This window comes from Ornithorhynchus anatinus, chromosome 20 (genome assembly GCF_004115215.2).
Source record: "Ornithorhynchus anatinus isolate Pmale09 chromosome 20, mOrnAna1.pri.v4, whole genome shotgun sequence".
Classification (NCBI taxonomy): Eukaryota; Metazoa; Chordata; class Mammalia; order Monotremata; family Ornithorhynchidae; genus Ornithorhynchus; species Ornithorhynchus anatinus.
Window position 1 is genome coordinate 21776561 of NC_041747.1, and position 21919 is coordinate 21798479.

The 21919-nt window shown below is 40.1% G+C and overlaps 1 protein-coding gene across 1 annotated transcript in view; it reads left to right on the forward strand.

Annotated features, from left to right (window-relative positions):
- PGR (progesterone receptor) overlaps positions 1–21675 on the forward strand; it is a 33512-nt gene extending 11837 nt beyond the window's left edge. Inside the window, exons 3-8 of the mRNA XM_039914917.1 lie at positions 2360–2476; positions 12706–13011; positions 16273–16417; positions 17692–17822; positions 20601–20758; positions 21136–21675. Coding sequence (XP_039770851.1) covers positions 2360–2476; positions 12706–13011; positions 16273–16417; positions 17692–17822; positions 20601–20758; positions 21136–21291 — 1013 coding nt within the window. The 3' untranslated portion in view covers positions 21292–21675. The remainder of the gene's footprint in view (positions 1–2359; positions 2477–12705; positions 13012–16272; positions 16418–17691; positions 17823–20600; positions 20759–21135) is intronic.
- Positions 21676–21919: the final 244 nt, after the last annotated feature.

Below are 21919 nucleotides of genomic sequence, written 5' to 3' on the forward strand. Positions count from 1 at the left end.
CAAAGCATTGGAGCATCATCTCAGGGTGGCAAATAGAGGGTGGATAATTTAAAATGACTTATAGGAAGTGATGGAAAACTGTAGTTAATCAAAATTGTTTGCAGCAGTCAGCAAAATGGTATACAGAATAATATGGTTATTCAAACTGCGGTGGCCAAACCCCTGGTTGATGACTGGTGAGAAAAAACTGCATTGATTATAAGGTCTTACAAAGGAAAGTGTACCAATTAAACTTACTTGGCATAGTGCGTGACAAATGAATATATGTTCTTTCTCTCTGCCTTTAAGTATATTAAATATGACCTGAATTTAGAATATTGTGTGACTCCCAGAGCCCCTTTCAGCTACTGTCCTATTTAACATTGTTATCTCGTTTCTCAGACCTATTGTCTACACTCAATTCCTCGTTTTCCATCTCCCTCTCTTTATCTGAAGTGACCATTAATTTTGCATGGGAGGGCTACCAAATTTTTCACCTTAGTTTTGCCACCTATCAGAAGGTTCACAGTGTTAATCCCCATTTTGCAGATAAGGCAACTGAGGCACAGAGAAGGGAAGTGACTTGCCTAAAGTTACACTGCACATGAGTGGCGGAGCTGGCATGAGAACCCAGGTCCTCTGACTCCAGGCCCATGCTCTAACCACTAGGCTTGCTGCTTCCCTCCATTGTGCTTCTCCTTTCAATGATTTCTTTGCCACATCATATTAGCAATTAGCAGTAAGGGTGTGAGGTGTGGTGAAGAGCAGAGGCTAGATGTGATAAAGTGCTATAAAGATAGACTTAACTCAGCTTCTGCTTCTGACAGTTTCACTAGGACCTCTTAAACTATTTTCATATGCTCTTTACTTAGTGCATAGACATTTCCATGCTTGTAGTTTTATGGGATTAAATTGGCAGCTATCTTTTGTTTTACCAGAATGTCCTTGGCTTTCCAAGTTGTGATCGTGCTTTGCTCCACTAGTACAGTGTTCGTGTTATCTCTTTCTAAAATTTTATATTCAAAATAGCCTTTCTGAATCTGGTGGTTGATTCTTTCTTCACCGACTTCAGTGTTGAATAGATTTTATCAATCAATCAATGGAATTTATTGAGCACTTACTGTGTGCAAAGAGCGGTACAACTCCAAACACCGTACTACTATTCACTAGGGAGAATACAATGAAACAGTGTTGGAAGACGTTTTCCCTGCCCATGAGGAGCTTAAGTCTAGAGGAAGAGCTTACCATCTAGAGACTTTATAAATCTGAATCTCTCAAATTGAACCTATTTGGACAGTGAATACAATTTATGATGTTGTGTGACATAGTGGGTAATGGCCTGAGAGGAAGAACATGATCCTTGCCTTAAAATCCTGGGACAAATCTCAACTTTTGCCATCAAAAACAAAGGGAAGTGGTATTTTTCTAGCGGCCATGGGTAGATATTTTTCTAAATGTTACCAGTCTTGCAGACAGTTTTCTAAGAGTGGATGTGCCCCGTTGGGAGAAATGTACCAGGGTTTAGAGGCAATCCTGTAGAAGGGGTGTTTTGGAGGTTTGGGGTTGTCACTGGGTTGTATGGGTCTTGGGATTGGGTTTACTGAGGTATCTGAGGGTTTCCAAGGAAACTAAAGGAAGGAGCAACTTTGGGATGGAAGGGAGAAAGAGGGGGAGATTGGTCTTTCTGCTGCTGCTGTTGATGAAGAGTTGCAGGACCTTTTGAAGAGAATCCTTCTCATTTCCCTTATCTCCAGACTATAAGCTCACTGTGGGAAGGGGACCAAATCTGTTACTTTGTATTCTTTTAAGTGCTTAGTACAGTGCTCTGCACACAGTAAGCATCCAGTAAATATAATGGATTGATTTACTGATTTTATTAAGTGTGTTGCGACTCAGTGAAGCCATTACTGGCTGCAGCAAGCACTCTCATGTTTTCCTGATTGCTGCTGCTGCTGCTGCTCCATTCTTTGGTAAATTTCTAACTGCATTTGAGTTTCCTCCCAGCTGGACCCAGAGGATACATTGCAAGAACCTTCTTGCATGTGAAGCGGAAAAACATAATGACTTCTTAACTTTTTCAGGATTTTGAATGTAAAGGAAGGTGCTGTATGAGATGCTTCCTAAAATTTTAAGCCGTTTTACTAGACCTCCTGAAACTTTCTGCACAGTTTTGATTCAAACCATTAAAGGTTTTCTAACTCCAATTGCTAAAGCACTATGTCTTTTTTAATCTTGGAAGAAAGCACCTTTAGTCTTGGTTTTTAGGTAATTGCATAGCCCTTTTGTTTTCAAACGTCTGAAATCCTAAAATGAGCAAAAGTCTCTGAAGAGTCTGGAACATTAAAGATAATGTAAATTTTGTTCTTCTTTTTACTTGTAGGTCAACATAACTATTTATGTGCTGGAAGAAATGACTGTATAGTTGACAAAATTAGAAGAAAAAACTGTCCAGCATGTCGACTAAGAAAGTGCTGCCAAGCAGGCATGGTCCTTGGAGGTAACACTGACATTTTTCTTGATTGGCCATTTTTTAAATCATTCAAATATAAAATTTTGACTCTGCCATTCACATGTTGGTATTCTGCTTCTGCTGCTGGATTTGCTCTCCAGCCCATATCAGATTTAAGACACCATTCCTAGAAGCTTGTCTAGGAAAAATTGTAAACTCTTACAAAATCAGGACGAAGATGATGATGGAGTCTCATAACGATGGATGACCCTCACCTCCATCACTACTTCCAGGTTTTGAGGTACGTGTAAAGGCCGAGGTGTGAGCCATATGGCCAACCCCAGGCCGTACACAAGGAGGTAACACGAGATATGCAGTCATGCATCTCTAGTGCCACAAGTTGCCACACAAAGCACATTCTGAGATTGGGCTTCAGGATGCCATTTTGCCTTTTCCTCTGGCCAATTCTGAAGTGGGCTCCAATGCCGAGCACCTCATAAAAGATAGTTTTTGGACATCATTTTATCATTCACCTGTGCCAGATACCAGCACCATCTTGGCTGAGCTCTGATGTCTTGTTGCCTGGGATCCTGCAGGACTTAGGTGATCAGAATGAGACCTTGTCATTTTATGGTGGCTATGTGCCTGAAGGACCCCAAGTGAAAATGGGCAAGTTCTTTGGTCTGGTGTTCATGCCACACAGTCATTTAGCAAAACTGTGATGACAGTATGATAAATGTTCATTTCTTCTTTCCTCTAGAGATGAAAATCTGCCTGTCTAAACTCTGCGATGACCATGCCAAAACATCTCATATGGTCATCTAAAACAGCATTTCATGGGAGTTAATTGCCCAAGCAGCAAACTTTTTGTCACATCTTTCAGCTGCACACCATCAACGGAAGCCGTTGAAGCAGGCCCCGTTTACTGAAGCTTCAGTTTGGCATGTTTAGCAACATGTATGAAACAATCGTACCTCTCCAAGAGTGTTAGCCACTGTTGTACAGTCATCTGCAAATAGTAGCTCATGGGTGAAAGTTTTTGCCACCTTTATTTTTGCATAAAGTCGTTGCTCCCTTCTGGCTAATGCAGTAGGCCCCACATTTCACACTCCTGAGAATGTAGCGATCAGCAAGGCTGGGAGCATTTTGATGAATAGACTCAGTGCAAGAATGCCCTGCTTGATGTTGTTTGTGCTAGTGAAACAGTCTTGATCCAGAAATCTTGACTCTAACTCCAGTGTGGGGTGGTCTGTGATGTTAACAGACTTTTTCGAACAACCAAACCTCCAGAGATTGTCCTACAAACCGTTGAGATTCATTGGTTGTGGAAAGCCCTGGTCCTGTTCTCCTCCTGAAGTTGTCTAGTGGTATAGATCTTAGTTACACAGTCAAACCTTAAAAGCCCACATGAACTTTTTTTCCACCAGCTGGTCACTTAGTTCAGTATTACTATAACATAATCTTTCCCCCAGCTCATGGTGATGATCACATAACAGTAATAATAATGATAATAATTATGGTACTTGTTAAGTGCTTACTGTGTACTAAGCACTGGGCTAGATTCAAGCTAAGCAGGCTGGACCCAGTCCCTCTCCCGCGTGGGGCTCAAAGGATTAAACCCCATTTTTCAGATGAGGTAACCGAGGCACAGAGAAGTTAAGTGACTCATCCAAGGTCATACAAAACAGACAAGTGGCTAAGGTGGGATTAGAATCTAGGACTTTCTGACTCCCAGGCCCATGCTCTATCCATTAGGCCAAACTGCGTCTCATGAGGGACAGTTTCCCTTCATTCTGTGGGGATAGACAGCATGACCATCTTTGAAATCCTGTGGTATTTCTTCTGGTCCCCAGACTGTGCACAGTTGATTGAAAGTTTTCTGGTAAGGTTGTGCACATCATACTTGTATGCCTCCATGGGAATGTCATCTGCATCAGAGACTTTTCCATCTGAAGCCTCATTTTTAGTCTTCAGTACCTCTGATGGGTTTCATGGAAATGCAAAACCTCAAAATGTAGGAGCTCACATATAGAGATATCCAAAACTATCAGTGGCCAATTGAGAACTCTGTTATGTTCAGCCTACCTAACAGAATCGCAACACAAGCACTCAGCAGTTGTGATTTCTCCGCATTTAGGATGGGATAAGCACAACTGGATTTAAGTCCACAGTCTGGAAAAAGCTCTTAAAATTATCTTGCTATTCTTTCTAACTTCTTGCTGTTCTACAACTCCTCAGCTTTCTTCAGCCATTGCTTCTCCTTCAATATGGCAAACCTGGGTTTGTATTAGCTGCTTGGTGCTCCGTTACACCACTTTTTTAGCTGTAGGGCTCTTTGATCCATGCTCGATGTTGATTTTGCATGGTCTCCGGCATCAGCTTGGCCTCATCTTCATTTTCATCCAACCAGTCTTGGTGAAGCTAATAACAGCTGTAGCTGTGCAGTATATGATGTCCCCCAAAACGGACCAGACTCAAGATCTGTACTGAATCTGCGCTGTTGCCATACAAGAATCAGTCGAGAACTTGATCCACACTGGTGACGAGCTTGTGGTTTTTGGTAGCCAGAGACAGGCTCTCATATTGAACTTCTCCCTAAGAGGCTTTCAGTAATGATGTTGAGATGGTACCAGAATGATTCTGGCCACAAGATGGTGATCAGACATAGAACAGGTGACCATGACATTCTGTCATTCACAATGCTGCCCAATTTGATGACAGCATTTGACATAAGCAGCTGGATTCCTAGCATACTTATCAAGAATGTGTTAGCCGTGCTTAAACCACACCTGCCTAAGACAATGGATGAGGCCTCGAAATGGCAGGCAACTCTGCCCTTAAAGTTGCCTAGAATTATGAGCTTGTCCTTCTGAGGGAAACCCTTGGATGGCATTCTCTAAGTCCTCTAAGACTGCAGTCCTCGTCATCATCAGAATGGTCCACCATCGGGTCATACATACTGATAGTTACAGCACTGTCAAAGACCACACTAGATCCAGGCGTTGGGACATTAAGCAATCGTCGATTCCTCTCGGACTCCAAGTGAATGTTTTGACGAGAGACATTTCGATCGCAAAGCCAATGCTAGGCTGCCACCGCTTTGGAAGCGGTTTTCCATTGCAACAAAAACCTTTCCAGAGCCAACTTGCTCCGAGCCAGTGTCGGCATCCAGTCAGGTCTTGCTCTGTGCCCCCTTGTTAATGGGGTGCCTGGCCAGTTTTCTGGTGGGGAGCGCGGTTGACTAAAGGAGACAGCTGACACCTGACACTGCCAGAAGCAAGACCGGAGATTTCATTCACTGATTTCTTACTGCTCAGATGAGTGACCAGTTGGTTGTGGCTGGCCAACGAGTCTGTGAGGAAGCGAACTATTTTCAGGGATCATTTTCTCCCCTTTTCCTGGATTGGGGAGAGTAGCATTATCCCTGGAAAGAGCTGCTCTTTTCCGTGAGAATGATGTGGAAATCCTGCTTCTTCCAGTCAACGATGGAGGACTGCCAACTCCCTCCACCGGCATGCAGGTCTGTGATTTGTTTGCCTACTATTTTGCAAGATTGGTAGGGAAAAGAGAAAAGGTAAGTTAAGGCTGATGAGAGTAAATGACTTGAAAGTATAAACTGTATACAAAATAGAGTGATATTCATATTTTTATCTTTGTTTCCCTTATCAATGCTTAAATTTTCAAGCTTGCTACTTTGTTTTCCTGTTTCTTTGAAGATATTTGGTGTTAAGAGATGAGCATGCTCATCTTTTATTCTTGTGCCTCAGTTTCTCCTAGAATCTCATGTTAAAGTTATTATTTTTTTCTCAGTCAAAATTAATTTCTGATGTTCCTGGTTACTTTGAGGAAGTGATTGTTATGCTAGCGTGTTTCAGAAAGAAGAAATATCTGGGCTTTTTCCCCAGAAATGGGTCGCTCTATTGCCTTTTATATTTGGTATGGACTGAATACTTTTTATAAAACTTCTAGTGAAAACGGAATCGTTCATTAGAATTAGGATCCTAGCATTAAAAAAGTGTTTTATGCTGGAATTTGCATATCTGGCTCTACACTTCAGCCATAAGATGAAAGCTTCTTAGATTCTGAAGAAAAATGTCTTCCCTGATGCTCGAAGGTAGATAAAATTTCAACTGCTATATTAAACTCCTGAAGAGAAGGGTTTTTCACGTGGAAGAAAAAATCTGTCAAGCTTAAAAGTTACTAGTGGAAAGTATTAAAAGTTTGACATTCTCACCCAGTTGTAAGATACGGAAATGGGGAGGAAATTGAATTCTTATTAAAAGAAAGTTATTTGTTTAAAGAAAAATACAACTACTGTTGGTATATTGGGTTGCCCAAATACATATGGGCTGTTTTTATTATCATTTATTCTTCAAAATGATTTTGTTAGGGTAGCAAATAGGTATAGCTTGAGCTATAAAGATCTAGAAATGGCATGGGGCCCCTGTAAGCTTGTTGTGAACAGGGAAAGTGTCTACCATCTCTGTTGTACTGTACTCTTCCAAATGCTTAGTACAGTGCTCTGGACACAGTAAGTACTAAGTAAATACCACTGACTGATTGAAAACATACAGTCTACCCTCTGGGCAAACTCCACATTCACTATTTGCAGGTTATTTTATTCATTTCACTTTTATCTCTTCAACTCACAGGTTCACAATACTTTGTCTCAAATAGAATCAGCTCTCTCTGTTGAATTCTAATTGATCATTCTTCACAGTCTGCTAAGCACTTGAAAGACCATTAACATCACATAGTTCCTGTTCTCAAGGAACTTAAACTCTCAAAAATATGCATGCCCTAATATTTTCCCCTTCTCTGGTTGTCTGGGTACACAGCTCATTCACTGTCAATCAGTAGCGCTTTATGAATAACCAGTGTGTGCCCATCATCATACTAAGTACAAGATTGCAGAGGAGATGAGAGGTTGGTGCTAGCAAGATTTTAGATTTGAGAGTCATCCTCTATGATGAGAATGAGAAGGGTAAGGGGAACCAGGCCAGAGTCTTGAGGGACAACCAGTTAGAGGATGACCAGTGCTTTAAAAAACACAGGCAAATTTCATTCCCTTTTTTTTCTTTTCTTTTACAACAAATGAGTTTATGGGTTGGTCTGACTGGATGAGCTGTCCTCTTAAACCTTTCCTCCTTACCATAGGCTTTAAAGCACTTGATCACCTTGCCCCATCCTGCCTTACTTTCCTGATTTCCTGCCACAACCCAGCCCGCACACTTTGCTCCTGTACTGCCAACCTACTCACTGTACCTCAATCTCATCTACTTCACTGCCGACCCCTCCCCCACGTCCTGCCTCTTGCATCTGACAGACCATCACTCATCCCACCTTCAAAGTCTTATTAAAATCACATCTCCTCCAAGAGACCTTCCTCACTTAAGCCATTTCCTCTTCTCCCACTTTCTTCTGCATCACTCTTCCACTTAGATTTGTACTTTTTATTCACAGCCTCCCTCAGCCCCACAGCACTTATGTTCATATCCGTGATTTCTTTATTTATATTAAAGCCTGTCTATCCTTCTAGACTAAGTTTACTTGAGCAGGGGACGGGTCTAGCAACTCTGTTATATTGTACTCTCCCAAGGGCTTAGTACCGTGTTGGGCATACAGTAAGTGCTCAATAAGTACAATTCTTTGATTCTTCCCCTTCATCTCCCAGATTTGTCTCCTATTTCTCCATGGGTCCTGTGCACAGGTCCTTAGGTTCCCAACCATCCTTCCCCACTTTTTTGAGCAGATTCAGACTGGGCCCTTGCTTAGTTGCCACTTGTTTCTCACATTCATATGCAAATCCACCAATGGTATGGATTTAGCACTTACTATGTGCAGAGCATTGTACTAAGCACTTGGGAGAGTGCGATACAACAGAATTAGCAGACAAGTTCCCTGCCCATAACAAACTTACAATGTCTGTCTCCCCGCTCTAGACTGTAAACTCCCTGTGGGAAGGGACTGTGCCTGTTTATTGTTATATTGTACTCTCCCAAGTGCTTAGTATAGTGCTTTGCACACAGTAAGCACTCAATAAATACGATTTAATGGAGGACAGATGCAAACACACATCTGAGACCACCGCAGCCTCCCATAAGCTGATATTGATATCATATGTATTGATGTCCTGATATTGATACTAATTATTTTCTTCAGGAATTATTTTGCATTGCTCGATGGTGGGATTCAGCTTAAATTTATTTGTGTGGGAGTGGGGAATTAGGTTGCTGTACCCCTGGGATGCTTTAGCAGAAACTGTTAGAGAACTTCTGGCTCATAATGACACCTTCCAATTTCTCATGTTTGCATTTTGCTATGGTTCCATTTTAAAGTTACAAAGACTGGTCTCAAGCAATGTCACTTCCGCATACCAGACTTGGATTTTGGTCTGTTTTCAGTAAGATTTTACATGCTTTGAGCCCTTGATAGTCTCTTCTTATCAAATAAATAAAAACTTCTGTAGCCGTAGCTACTGTTGTTAGAGCCCATTCTGGGAGCTCTGCTTTATTTTAATTTTTTTGGCCTCTGACTGTTTTTCCTGAAATTGACCCACCCCACTTCTGATTGTTGCACACCGGGCTATCCCTCTTCTTCCTGCTGTTGCCCAGCACTCCATCATTAGGCTGATTGTACACCAGTGCCCATATGCGGAAATGAATCCACAGGGCCAAGCCAACAGGATCATTCAACCTATTTGGTCTAAATGACTGGAGGATGGGAGTCACTGGAGGTCAAGGAGGATGGTTGAATCATGACCCAATGTTTTTTATCTCCTGCACGTGTTCAATTAGTTCCAGGCAGGCACAGCCAAGAAATTGCTAAGGTGTGGCTTCTGTCCACTTTTCTTGCAGAAGCACCATTTGGTCTCTCCTCTTGGTGGGTACGTGGGTAATCATCTTTCACTGACTCCTCTGCGTAGATTGCTAGCAGGGGTGGCTATCATCATAATCACTATCAGTCCTATTTATTGAACTTCCTTTGAGTGCAGAGCACTTTACTAAGTTCTTGGGAGAATACAATAGAAATAAAATGCATGATCCCTGGCCTCCAGGGTTTACAATCCAATTACCTTTATTTAGTGTTTATTGCAGATGAAGCTGGAACATTCTGGGAGAGATGTGTCCATGGCGTCGCTATGGGTTGGAGACCACTCAACAGCATAAGACAAGACAAGTGTTGATTATGTCTTTTATATGATATTGATTTTTCTGCTCCAAAAATAGAGGGAAATGAAATTTAGGACTGTAGCATGTCCAAGTCTCACAACCCCAAGAAAAGTTAGATGTGGGGGTGGGTGCTCTAGAGCTTGTTTTTTTTTATTCTAGGTGGTTGGGTTTTTTTTGTCAGTGCTCTGCTGACAAGCGTGTGGCCGAGTTTACAAAACTGTGACAGCTTTGAGCTTTGAAAGTCTGCCTGGTACAATCTTTTTGTGTCCTCAGCCTTCAGAGATTCTGCATCGATAATCTGTAATGCTGAGCTGACTCCGTAAAGTGGTCCATTAACTTTTTACCTGTCTTGTAGTGTGTATTCTTCCGTAGAGAAAAGTTACTAGCTAACTTTCTAGCAAACCCAAGACAATTTTATAGCTTGTTGAATACAAGACCAGAGGTGTACTATAATGCATGCTTTTATAATAATAATGTTGGTATTTGTTAAGCGCTTACTATGTGCCGAGCACTGTTCTAAGCGCTGGGGTAGACATAGGGGAATCAAGTTGTCCCACGTGGGGCTCACAGTCTTAATCCCCATTTTACAGATGAGGGAACTGAGGCACGGAGAAGTTAAGTGACTTGCCCACAGTCACACAGCCGACAAGTGGCAGAGCTGGGATTCGAACTCATGAGCCCTGACTCCAAAGCCCGTGCTCTTTCCACTGAGCCACGCTGCTTCTCCTAAGCCACGCTGCTTCTCTTTTATGTTTCTTGGGTTTTCAAACATTACTTCTTAACATGAAATGAATAAAACTGTCCTAGCTTGCAGTCCAGGCATAATTAATCAATGGCATTTATGGAGCACTTACTCTGTGCAGAACACTGTACTAAGGGCTAGGGAGAGTACAAAGCCAGAGTTGGTAGTCACGTTCCCTGCCTGGAACGTACTGGAGAAAGTACTGGAGAAACTGCCAGAACACAATGGCAGACTGACCAATTTACTTATTGACGTATCCATAGTTGGCCTTACATAAGCGAGACTGTATGTTTCTAATGTAAAAATGCCCCTCAAACCAATCTCTGACAAGCAGGTTTTCACCCACCCCTACATCTGATGCCTAATTTTAACCAATCTCTTTTCAGACATTGCACATTTGACCTTAGTGACTGTTTACTGATCCACTCTGTCTCCACCCTGATAATGGATTCAATATAGGTTTTACCCAGTTTGAGGTTGCTCAGGGTCACTAAAATGATCTCTCCAAGAGCTTTCAGTGAACTTTTCTGAAGCCCCTTCCCCCTTACCTTGGAGGAAGGTGGAAGGGGGTGAAATCAGTCTTCCTGTGTTGGTTTTGCTTTGGTATCTGATGAGCAGAGAGGTCAAAATTAGCTCTTCTAAGAAATAGTGGAAAGAGTCCAGGTTTGGAAGTCAGAGGACATGGGTTCTAATCCTGGCTCTGCCACTTGTCTGCTGTGTGACTTTGGCAAGCCACTTAATTTCTCTGTGCCTCAGTTACCTCAACTGTAAAATGGGGATTGACTCTGAGCCCCGCAAGGGACAACCTGATTGCTTTGTATGGCCCCCAGCGCTTAGAACAGTGCTTGGCACATAGTAAGCGCCTAACAAATACCATCATTATTATTATTAAATACCCCAACCACCTGACATTTACTGAACCACATCCTGCCTACCCCATCATACCATCCAATTATCAGCTGCCTTATCACTCAGGTATCTATCCCATGTGTTTATTTTTCAGTCACTTATCTTGATTATTTGTCTACTGTCTTACCCTTAACTATTGGCAACCTTCTTTGTGGGCAGGGAATGTATCTGCTCATTACTATAGTGTACTTTCCCAAGTGCTTAGTAAGGTGCTTTGCACACCATGAGTGCTCAATAAATATGACTAAATGAATGAATATATACCTATCTCCCTCATTAGCATGTGAACTGCTCAGGATCAGCGACTGGATCTTTACCTTTATTAAATGATCCTCAGACACTCAACCAAGTGGATTACCCAAAATAGGTGTTCAATAAATAGCACTGACACTGATATTGAGCCTTATGCATCATTATTATTAAACATTACCATTTATTTCCACATTCATGATTCTTGAAAATTACTATTTGAGCATCCAATTATTCATTCATTCAATCATATTTATTGAGCGCTTACTGTGTGCAGAGCACTATACTAAGCATTAGAAATGTACAATTCAGATCCACAGTACTTATGTACATAACCATAGTTTATTTGAATGTCCGTCTCCCCATCTATACTGTAAGCGCTTCCCGGAAATAGAACATGTCTGCCAACTCTATTGTATCCTCTAGAATATAAGCTCATTATGGGCAGGGAACGTGTCTGCTAATTCCATTGTATTGTATGCTCCCAAGCACTTAGTACAGTGCTCTGCACAAGTGTTCCATTATTCTGATTGATTGACTGTACTGTCCCTAGTGCTTAGTACAGAACTCTGCACACAATAATCACCCCATAAATACCATTCGATGGATCGATTGATTCACTGATTACTAGAAAAATTGCCTAATCTCCATTTTTATATCATGATGTGGTAAAAGAGTGAAAATTCTTGCTGTTCAGGTTGCTTCCTTTTTTTTTTCCATTGACTGATCGATTGGATTCAGACCTCTAGACAGGAAATGGCAGCACCAATACTTGTGGTATTTGGTAAGTGCTTGCTATATGCCAAGCACTGTACTAAGCACTAAGGTAGATACAGGATAACTGATTGGACAAAGTCCTTGTCCCTAATGGGGCTTGCAATTTAAGTAGGAGAGAGAAGAGGCATTGACTCCCCATTTTGTAAGATGAGGAAACTGATAAAATCTCCTTTTCACCCCCACTCCTTAGGCTGTGAGGGCCATGGACTGTGATATGGTTTTCCCCCATCTTCACCCCGCGTGCTTAGTATGATGCTTGACATCTAGCAAGCCCTAAACAAGCATTACCTTTATGATTACTAATCGATTCAAATTTCAGTCAGTTCAAAGACAACGGTTTTTTGCTTGATGGTTTCTTTTGTGATTCCCTATACAAATTCAGCCAATGTCACCGTCAAACTTGATATTGTACTTGTGCTTTTTTTTAGGTCGGAAGTTTAAAAAATTCAATAAAGTCCGAGTTATGAGAGCATTAGATGCTGTAGCTCTCCCACAACCAATGGGCCTACCAAATGAAAGCCCAGGTCTAGCCCAAAGGCTCTCCTTTTCGCCAAGTCAAGAAATACAGTTTGTTCCCCCACTCATCAACCTGTTAATAAGCATTGAGCCGGAGGTCATCTATGCAGGATACGACAACACGAAACCCGAAACGCCAAGCACTTTGCTGACCAGTCTAAATCAGCTAGGCGAGAGGCAACTTCTTTCTGTGGTCAAATGGTCCAAATCATTGCCAGGTAATGATAATTTATTTGTGGAGAGAGGTAATCAAAAAAGAACTGTTTCCGGTATAAAGTAGTTTTGGTAAATTATCTTTGCTCTGTGCACTACTCAAATTGCAGTGAAAACTTCATAATGAATATAACTAAATGAAATGAAATGAAATCTCACCCTTTTGGGTGAGTATGATTTATGTACATAGCCATAAATTGAACATTATAAATTATTTTTATTAATGTCTGTCTCCCCCTCTAGACGGTAAATTCACTATAGGCTGGGGATGTTTGCCAACTCTGTTGTAATCTCCCAAACCCTTAGAACAGTGCTCTGCACATAGTAAGTGCATTATACCATTGACTCATCGATTTATGATATGCAAAGACATCAAACACACAGCCAATTAAGTTTTTTTAGTCAAAAGATCTAGAAATAGATATCCTTAAAAATCAATAAAATACATCTGGTTTTTTGAAGTAAATGGAAAAACGATTTATCCTCCCAGTGAGTAATTTCTTATGTGGCCAGCACACTAACATAAATGGCTGAGTGTATAATAATAATTACAGGCATTATTATTACTTGCCAAGCACTAGTGTTGAGACAAGGTTATCAGATTGGACACAGTTTCTTTCCAACTCGGGGCTGACCATCTATCGTATGCCCATTGTATGCCTATTCCAGGGAAACTGAGTCCCCGGAAAGGTTAGATGACTTGCCCAAGGTTACACAGCAGGACGGTGGCAGAGTTAGCCTGGTCTCCTGATTACTGTCCCCTGATTTTTCAACTTGAACAGCTACTGCAGAGTCCTGTCTGTTTCTTTGGCCTGATGCTGATTTTTGAAGTTTGGATTCCTAAATTTCAAGCCTTTACTTTTGCCATGCTAGTTACATTCAGGACTAACTTTTTAACACTCTCCCAGTGATATTTCTATCAGTTCCAACTTCTATGCTTCAAGGTGTCTACTCCAGAAGAGCGATGTAGAGGCCATTTTCCTCTTAGATTTAGGACTAATTAGGAAGGAAAAGCTTTTGGGGCACCCTGCTCTGTTTCTTGGTGGGCAGCTAGACCCACAACTAGACTCTGGACACTGTCTCCCTTCTGTTTTCTGGCTCAGCAAGGAATGGACATTGTTGACCGCACTCCACCCCAGCCTCAGGCATTTGTCACCTACCATTTCCGTGTGTGTGTGTGTGTGTGTGTGTGTGTGTGTGTGTGTGTGTTTGTGAGCTCACTTCCACAGTCCCTTGCGTGAGCATCTGTGAATCCTCTTCCCTAACCTTCCTAAGAATCATTCATTCATTCAGTCATATTTACTGAGTGCTTACTGTGTGGACCACTGTTCTAAGCACTTGGGAGACTACAATACAACAATTCAACAATTTTGCAGTCCTTAATAGATTAGGTAATAACAGGAAGTAAGGGAGTAATTCAAAAGCTGGGTTTCTCTACTCAAGCACAACTGCTGATTCAAATATACAGAGGTTTGTATTGCAGCGTGGCATTACACAGTGTCAGAAGTAAAAATGAGAGGGAGTCATTTTAGGTCATCTCTTGACTAGTACACATTAAGAGTTTTGCTGTAAAATCCTTCGGGGCTGGACACCTTGTAACAGTGCTTTGGTAGGAAATTAACAGGTCAGAGAACCTAGAAGGATAAAGCATTTTTCTCTGTTGGTTAAGCGATTAGTGTCCATTCATCACTTTTTACATGAAGTCTTTTTATTTGGATTATTATCTTCCGTGTTCTGTGTTTAGCTGATTGTTATCATTAAGTGGGAATTCGATCTTAGTGTTCTCCTTTGTTTCAGGAAAATAGTGAATGATAGTGTAGAAAAAATGTACTACTATACTATGTTAAAGCATCTATTTAAAATTGCACAATTTTACATAAATAGTCACTAGTAAAAGTTCATTTTATTAGTACTGGTCTATGCATCTACATAGATAGCAGATTGTTAATGATGATTATCAATGGTGATTCAAGATTTAACAAGCTCATAAAAAGATAAAAATGGTTTCATTACTGTTCTTTGCTGTAACTCATTACCCAGAGTGATGCACAAATTGAAACTCAGCTAAGAGTCATCGAAGGGATTGTGGATGATAGAGGAAAAGAAAGAAGAGTGGAACTGCACAGCACTTTACAAAAACCATCCTACAAACTACCCAACATTCTACACAACATCAGCAACATCAGCAGGGAACAAACCGATTCATATGGTTGTAGGAACCAGGATTTTAACACAACAGTTTCCCTTTATAAATAGTTTCATGGAAATGTTTAGTTCGGGCCATACTATTTTTCTAATGGGAAAATTTCCTGCTGAAATGTTTCTCCTATTTAATAATAATAATAATGATACTTAATAATTATGGTATTTTTAAGTGCTTACTACGTGCCAAGCACTGCTCTAAGCACTGAGCCTCGTGTTAGGGGAAAAAAAGGAAAAAATAGAGACCCAGCAGCCTGTGGCAAAAATTAGTTACCTCATGGGAAGCCTAGTCTGCTACCCACTTTCAAAAATGTGATGTTGACATTGGTAAACCAATAGGGAGATATCTTTCTTTTCAATCCAGTTTACCTAAACTGTTTTCTATTCTTATTCAAATGAATTATGGACATTTCAAAATTTGTGTGCTATTGCTGACGTTCCACATTTACTTTCCGATTTGGCATGGTCAAACATTTTAGAGATGCCCCTTGTATTTTCCCTCTTAACATAGAATAATTTTTAAACATGAGTTTTCTCACCAGCTTTCTGCTCTTTCCTCCACATCTTGTTTTGGGGGAGATTCTTTTAGAATCCTGGCTATAGTCAACTATTCACAGAGTAGAGTAAGAATTAAATCCTTAAGCCACTTGGCCAAGAAGAGTTAGAAGAGTGGATAAAAGAAGCAGATGAAACCTGTGCAGCATAATTTTCTTGACATTAGAAATTCCTCTAATATCAAATAGGTTAGAAAACAAATAGATTCACATGTTGGTGGCTCTGAATGAAGAGCATGAGATAATTACTTGGGGGAAATGGGCAGTTGCTTACCTGCAATATCTTGCCAGTGTGTGATTTCCACCTGTGTATTCTGTCTCAGCACTCAGTGCTCCGCACACAGTAAGTGCACCTACTTCCTTTTGGAAGTAGTTGCAAGCATCAATAAATTATTGTTTGAGGTTATTTTTTTCCTGTGGATTAACATGGAATTTTGTTCATGATTATTTTTTGCTTAGTGAAATGATGCTTACTTAGATCAGCCTTTGATTTTTTTATTTGAATTTTAGGGTTCCGTAATTTACATATTGATGATCAGATAACTCTTATCCAATATTCGTGGATGAGTCTAATGGTGTTCGGATTGGGATGGAGATCTTATAAACATGTCAGTGGCCAGATGCTGTATTTTGCACCGGATCTGATCCTAAATGAGTAAGTAATGGCTTCCATTTTGGTTAGAGTATGTCGTGTGTTTCTTTCCTTTTCCAAGTCGCAAATGAGGAAGCACTGTAAAAATAATTTTGCATTCAACAATAATGCTTTCAAACTGGTCATGGCTGATAGGCATCAAGAGTTGAAACCTTTGAATGCCTTTCTTAATGTTCCATTTAAAAGTGTTTAGATGCAGAATACTGCAAAGAAAGAATGGATTTTTCTTGCTCAATAAAAATTTAAATTTTGTTTTGAAATGTTGAGAAATCTATTGAACAGTTGCATAGTTGCTTTTAAATAGACAATGAAGTTCCTCCTTCCAACGGAGAAAAGGAAACAAATCGATTGCTTTGGCTTAGAAGAGTCCAGAAAGTGAAAAATGGCCAAGATGGAAACCTTTTCATTGAACTGGTTCGATTTCAGTAAATCAGTCCATCAATTGTATTTGAGTGCATACCCTGAGCAGAGCACTGAACTAAGCATTTGAAGCTATCAGACACGATCCCTTCCCTCATAGAGTTTACAATCTAGCAGAATAGACAGAAATTAAAATAAATTACAGATGGGGGCAGCACAAGAGTTTAAGAGGGGTTCATAAGTGCTCTCGGGGTGGAGAATGGAGTCAGTAACTAAGTGCTAAAGGGTGACTGACTATTCAAGTGCATGGGTGATGCAGTTGTGGGGAAATAGGGTGAAGAAATTAAAAATACATCAGTACATCCATAATTTTGCACAGAGGGAAAATCTTGTTTGCCAAAATGATCAGTCAGTAGCATTTATTCAGAGGCTACTGCGGTGCAGACAATGTCCTAAGGACTGAGGAGAACATAACAGAATTAAAAAACATAATACATTTCTTCTCCACACACACTCGTTCTCATATAGTTCATTATCTTGGTGTTTGAAAAGGATACAACTGAAGGTGAACTTTTTCTAAGTGTGCATGAAAAGACCAATGCAGAGCCCTCAATCCTCTCAGACTGTGCTCGTGTTGGGCTGTTGCATTTACAGTTCACTGCATTCAGTGCTTTTCTCCATTTTGCCACAGTTTTGTGGTCCTCCAGGGACTCTGCCCATTCTTGACTGCTAGCAGAGCTCTCTGAAGTTGATGGGAGCACCATAACTTAATAAACTCTACCACAGGAAGGAATAAGGAGAGCACAATTTAAGAAATGGCAGTTACTTCAGCAGTGTTATTCCCCAAGTAATGAACTGGCTAAAACATTGTGGGTCATTTCTTTTCTGTCTTTTGGGGGGTGTTTCTGTGATGGAAGACAGCGGATGAAAGAATCGTCATTCTACTCATTATGCCTAACCATGTGGCAGATCCCACAGGAGTTTGTCAAACTTCAAGTTACCCAAGAAGAATTTCTCTGCATGAAGGCATTGCTACTGCTTAATACAAGTAAGAATCACCCACTCCCACCTAACTTGTTGAGTTTGCTTGTTTTCTTCCTTTTCATACTTTCCCATTCCTCCATCTACCAGGAACCACTACTATTCAAAGACAATATTTAAAATTACTGTGTAGGTAAATTTACCATTCCCTACATAATATTATTCCTATTACTAATAATAGAATTTGTTAAGCACTTTATATGGGCCAAGCACTGTACTAAATGCTGGGGTAGATATGAAATCATCAGGTCAGACGCAGTCCCTGACCCACACAGGGTTTACGGTCTAAGGGAGAGGCAGAAAAGGTGTCTTATCCCCAGTTTTATAGATGAGGAAACTGAAGCCCAGAAAAGTTAAATGACTTCCCCAAGGTCACCCAGCAGACAAGTGGTGGAGCCTGGATTAGAACTCATGTCTCCTGACTTCCTGGCCATTGCTCTTTCCACTAGTCTACATTGCATCCCAATAATTAAAATCCAGCTAATTCAAACATAATTCAGTGGTTTCAAAATATATTCTAAATGTTAGGTTAATAGACGAAGCCTCTTTTTAGAAGCATGATCATGTGAATTTTAAACATTAAAAAAATTCTAAAGTATCTATCTGCAACAGTTTCCATAACATAATGGAGATTTGCTTTAGATGCTATTAATCTTTAAAAACATTGCTTTGACCCCCAACTTTTCTTCTCCCTCCATACTGTTTTTCTATCCAAAGCTAGAGACAGAGACTAAGTATAAGCTTCTTGAGGGCAGAGATCATGTCACCAACTCTATACTCTCCCAGATGGTTAGTACAATGTTCTAAACACTGTAAGTGCTCGATAAATGCTATTAATTGAAAAAGTTTTTCCATTACTCACCAAACATGAGATTTCTCAATGGAAAATACCCCTTAGTATGGTAGAACACATCCGTTCAAAGCAAACATTTTGTAGAACAGAAGCAGTTATGTTAAGAACTCAAGATTCGTGCTCATACGCTATGCTATGATGAATTACTTCTCAAAATGCCTATGGGCTTGTCAAGATGTAAATCTATTAAAAATGCAGTGTGTGAAGGGAGCTTGTAGAGAATGAGTGGACTGATGAGAATATTAATATTAAATCCCTAAAGTTTTTACAAAATTCTGAACCATTTAACTTCCTCAGAGAGATTGATGAAAAGAGCTGGCTTAAATAATAATTCTGATGTTTATTAAATATTTATTATTAGCCAAGCCCTGTAGCAAGCATGGGATAGTTACAATACAATTAGTCTCACAGTCTAAGGGTGGGGGGAGAACAGGTATCTTATCCTCATTTTTACTGATGAGGAAACTGAAGCACAGTTACTTGCCTGAGTTCCCTCAGGCAGGGAACTGGCAGAGCTGAGATTAGAACCCAGGTCTCCTGACTCCTAGGTCTATGCTTTTTCCACTAGACCAAACTACTTCTCTTTTTACTCTAAATATAAGGTGAGAATGTAGAATAACTGCCATATGCCTGATAATCTTGTCTAAGCCTCTCAGAAAACATTGCAGTGCAACTTCAAAAGCTAAGTAAAAAACAAACATAAGAGTGTTTTATAAAATCCTTATGAAATGTGCCTATGAGAGGGGAGGGATGTGATAGACATTCTCTCTTCTGTCACCTTGATGCCACCAAAGCATCTCTTAAAATTTGCAGTAGTATCAGGCTCATTGTTGTTAAGCGTTTTAAGAGCACTTCATAAAGTAGAAAATAGTTCATCTTTTGATCTGTTATTGGTCTTGATAGGCTTATAAAGAAGGAGAGTATCTTTTTTTACCTGAGAAGATACTGGCAGGAAAGTGTCCTGTCCATTTTTTACCCAGTCATTGAATGTAGTTTGCAAGGACTACAGAGAAGCAGCGTGGCGCAGTGGAAAGAGCACGGGCTTTGGAGTCAGGGCTCATGAGTTCGAATCCCAGCTCTGCCACTTGTCAGCTGTGTGACTGTGGGCAAGTCACTTAACTTCTCTGTGCCTCAGTTCCCTCATCTGTAAAATGGGGATTAAGACTGTGAGCCCCACATGGGACAACCTGATTCCCCTGTGTTTACCCCAGCGCTTAGAACAGTGCTCTGCACATAGTAAGCGCTTAACAAATACCAACAAATACCAACATAAGGACACATTCCTTAGGGGGAATCCTGACTCCAGTTGTAATACCTTTTCTTAGGTGGGTTTAGTTAGCCTAATTAACCAGTCCTTTAAAACCAAGCTTAGAAGATCATTTGCAAACAAGAAGCACAAGCAAATTTGTTATAGCATTTGCATGTTCCCGGGTTGTGAAACCAGAGTAAACACAGGTACTTAGTAGAGTTTGAAAAGGAATCTGTGAATAACTAAAATTAGATCCCTGGAGTTAGGCTACTAGATTTATAGCCACATTTTCTCCCATATTTAGCTCACCTAGTTTTCAAGCCATATTCCTTTTACTAATGAACTGAAGGAAAGTAATAAATGCCTTCATGCTATCAAATGACCCATTTCCTCTTAAGTGTTTAACTGGAAAAGGTCCACAGTTAAACATTAAAAGTAAAACAGTAATCACTATACAGTTCAGAAGGTAGCCACAACTTTCCCTGCCATGGAAAATTTACAGTGTTTTTCTTCTAGATTGTAAGCTCATTGTGGGCATGGAATGTGTCTATTATATTGTACTCTCCCAAATGCTCAGTACAGTGTTCTGCATACAGTAAGAGCTCAATAAATATGATTGACTGATTTATGACTGACTTTTAAAGGAAATGCCATCAACAGACATAATGTGTTGTTTTTTTTAGTTCCTTTGGAAGGGTTGAGAAGTCAGGCCCAGTTTGAAGAGATGAGAGCCAGCTATATTAGAGAACTCATTAAGGCAATTGGCTTGAGGCAAAAAGGAGTTGTTTCCAGCTCACAGCGTTTCTATCAGCTCACAAAACTTCTGGACTCCTTGCACGATGTAAGTATTTTTGTTTTACATTGCCAGCAATTTTCCTCCAAGTTTATTATATATTTTAAATATATTCCAAAATACATGTTTACATTTCACTAAATATTCAGTTTTTTATTTGTAAATATGTTGAATGGGTAATTAGTTCATTCCAGATTGACAGTTTGAAATATTAATTTTTAAATGAAATGGCTCAAATATTATATTTTAAAAGCATGTACTCCCAGGATGCATTTTCCCATCTGACCCACAAAGGAATTATGGTCTAGCCCACCTAAAAATGATCTGGTGCCCTACTACAATGTCATAGGAGTGATAAACTATACTCAATGTTTGGTAAATGATATTGTCTTCCTTTTCGGTTTGCATCTGGTGAAATAAAACAGCTCGTGAAGCAGCTTCATCTGTACTGCCTAAACACCTTCATCCAATCCCGGGCCCTCTGCGTTGAGTTCCCAGAGATGATGTCAGAAGTAATTGCTGCCCAATTACCCAAGATCCTAGCAGGGATGGTGAAACCTCTTCTCTTTCACAAAAAGTGAATGCTATTTCTTTCTTCTTTTAAGAAATTAAATTCTGTGAAATTGCTTTCCAGTTTTGGTTTGGCCAGCGATTTTGATGTCTCCAGATTTTAAAATATTCTGCCTGAAGCCTTATATCTGTAACGTGGAGTAAAGTTCGTGGTCAGATCTTAAGATTCCAATTCAAAAGTATAACTGTCGTCTTGCATAAGAATTGCGATGTATCCTTAAAAAAAATCCATAGGACGTTACAGTATGAGTACTAGTCTAAAAATTGAATTAAATTAATTTCATTCATCTTTCATATGAGTGACTAGCTAGAACATTTCATCTTTTAAGTAAATGGACAAAAGTAAATTTGCAGTAAGTAAAGAGAAATGAACAGGAAATAAAATGCTCACTGCAGTATTGCTTCTTTTCAGCTCCCCCTTCCTCATGTCAAACCCATCTCACTAAAACAGCACATGCAAATGGGTTGTCTTTAACCGGGACCAAGTTCTTCATAACTGTTTGTTTGTTGCTATACATGTAAGTATAGCAAGCAGAAGCAGAAATTGTACCATGCTATTATGCCGGATGCAAATTTAAGCATCAGAGAAGCTACGTGTATCTCTTCCTGTTGGAAAAGGGATTTATCCTATTGAGTCAA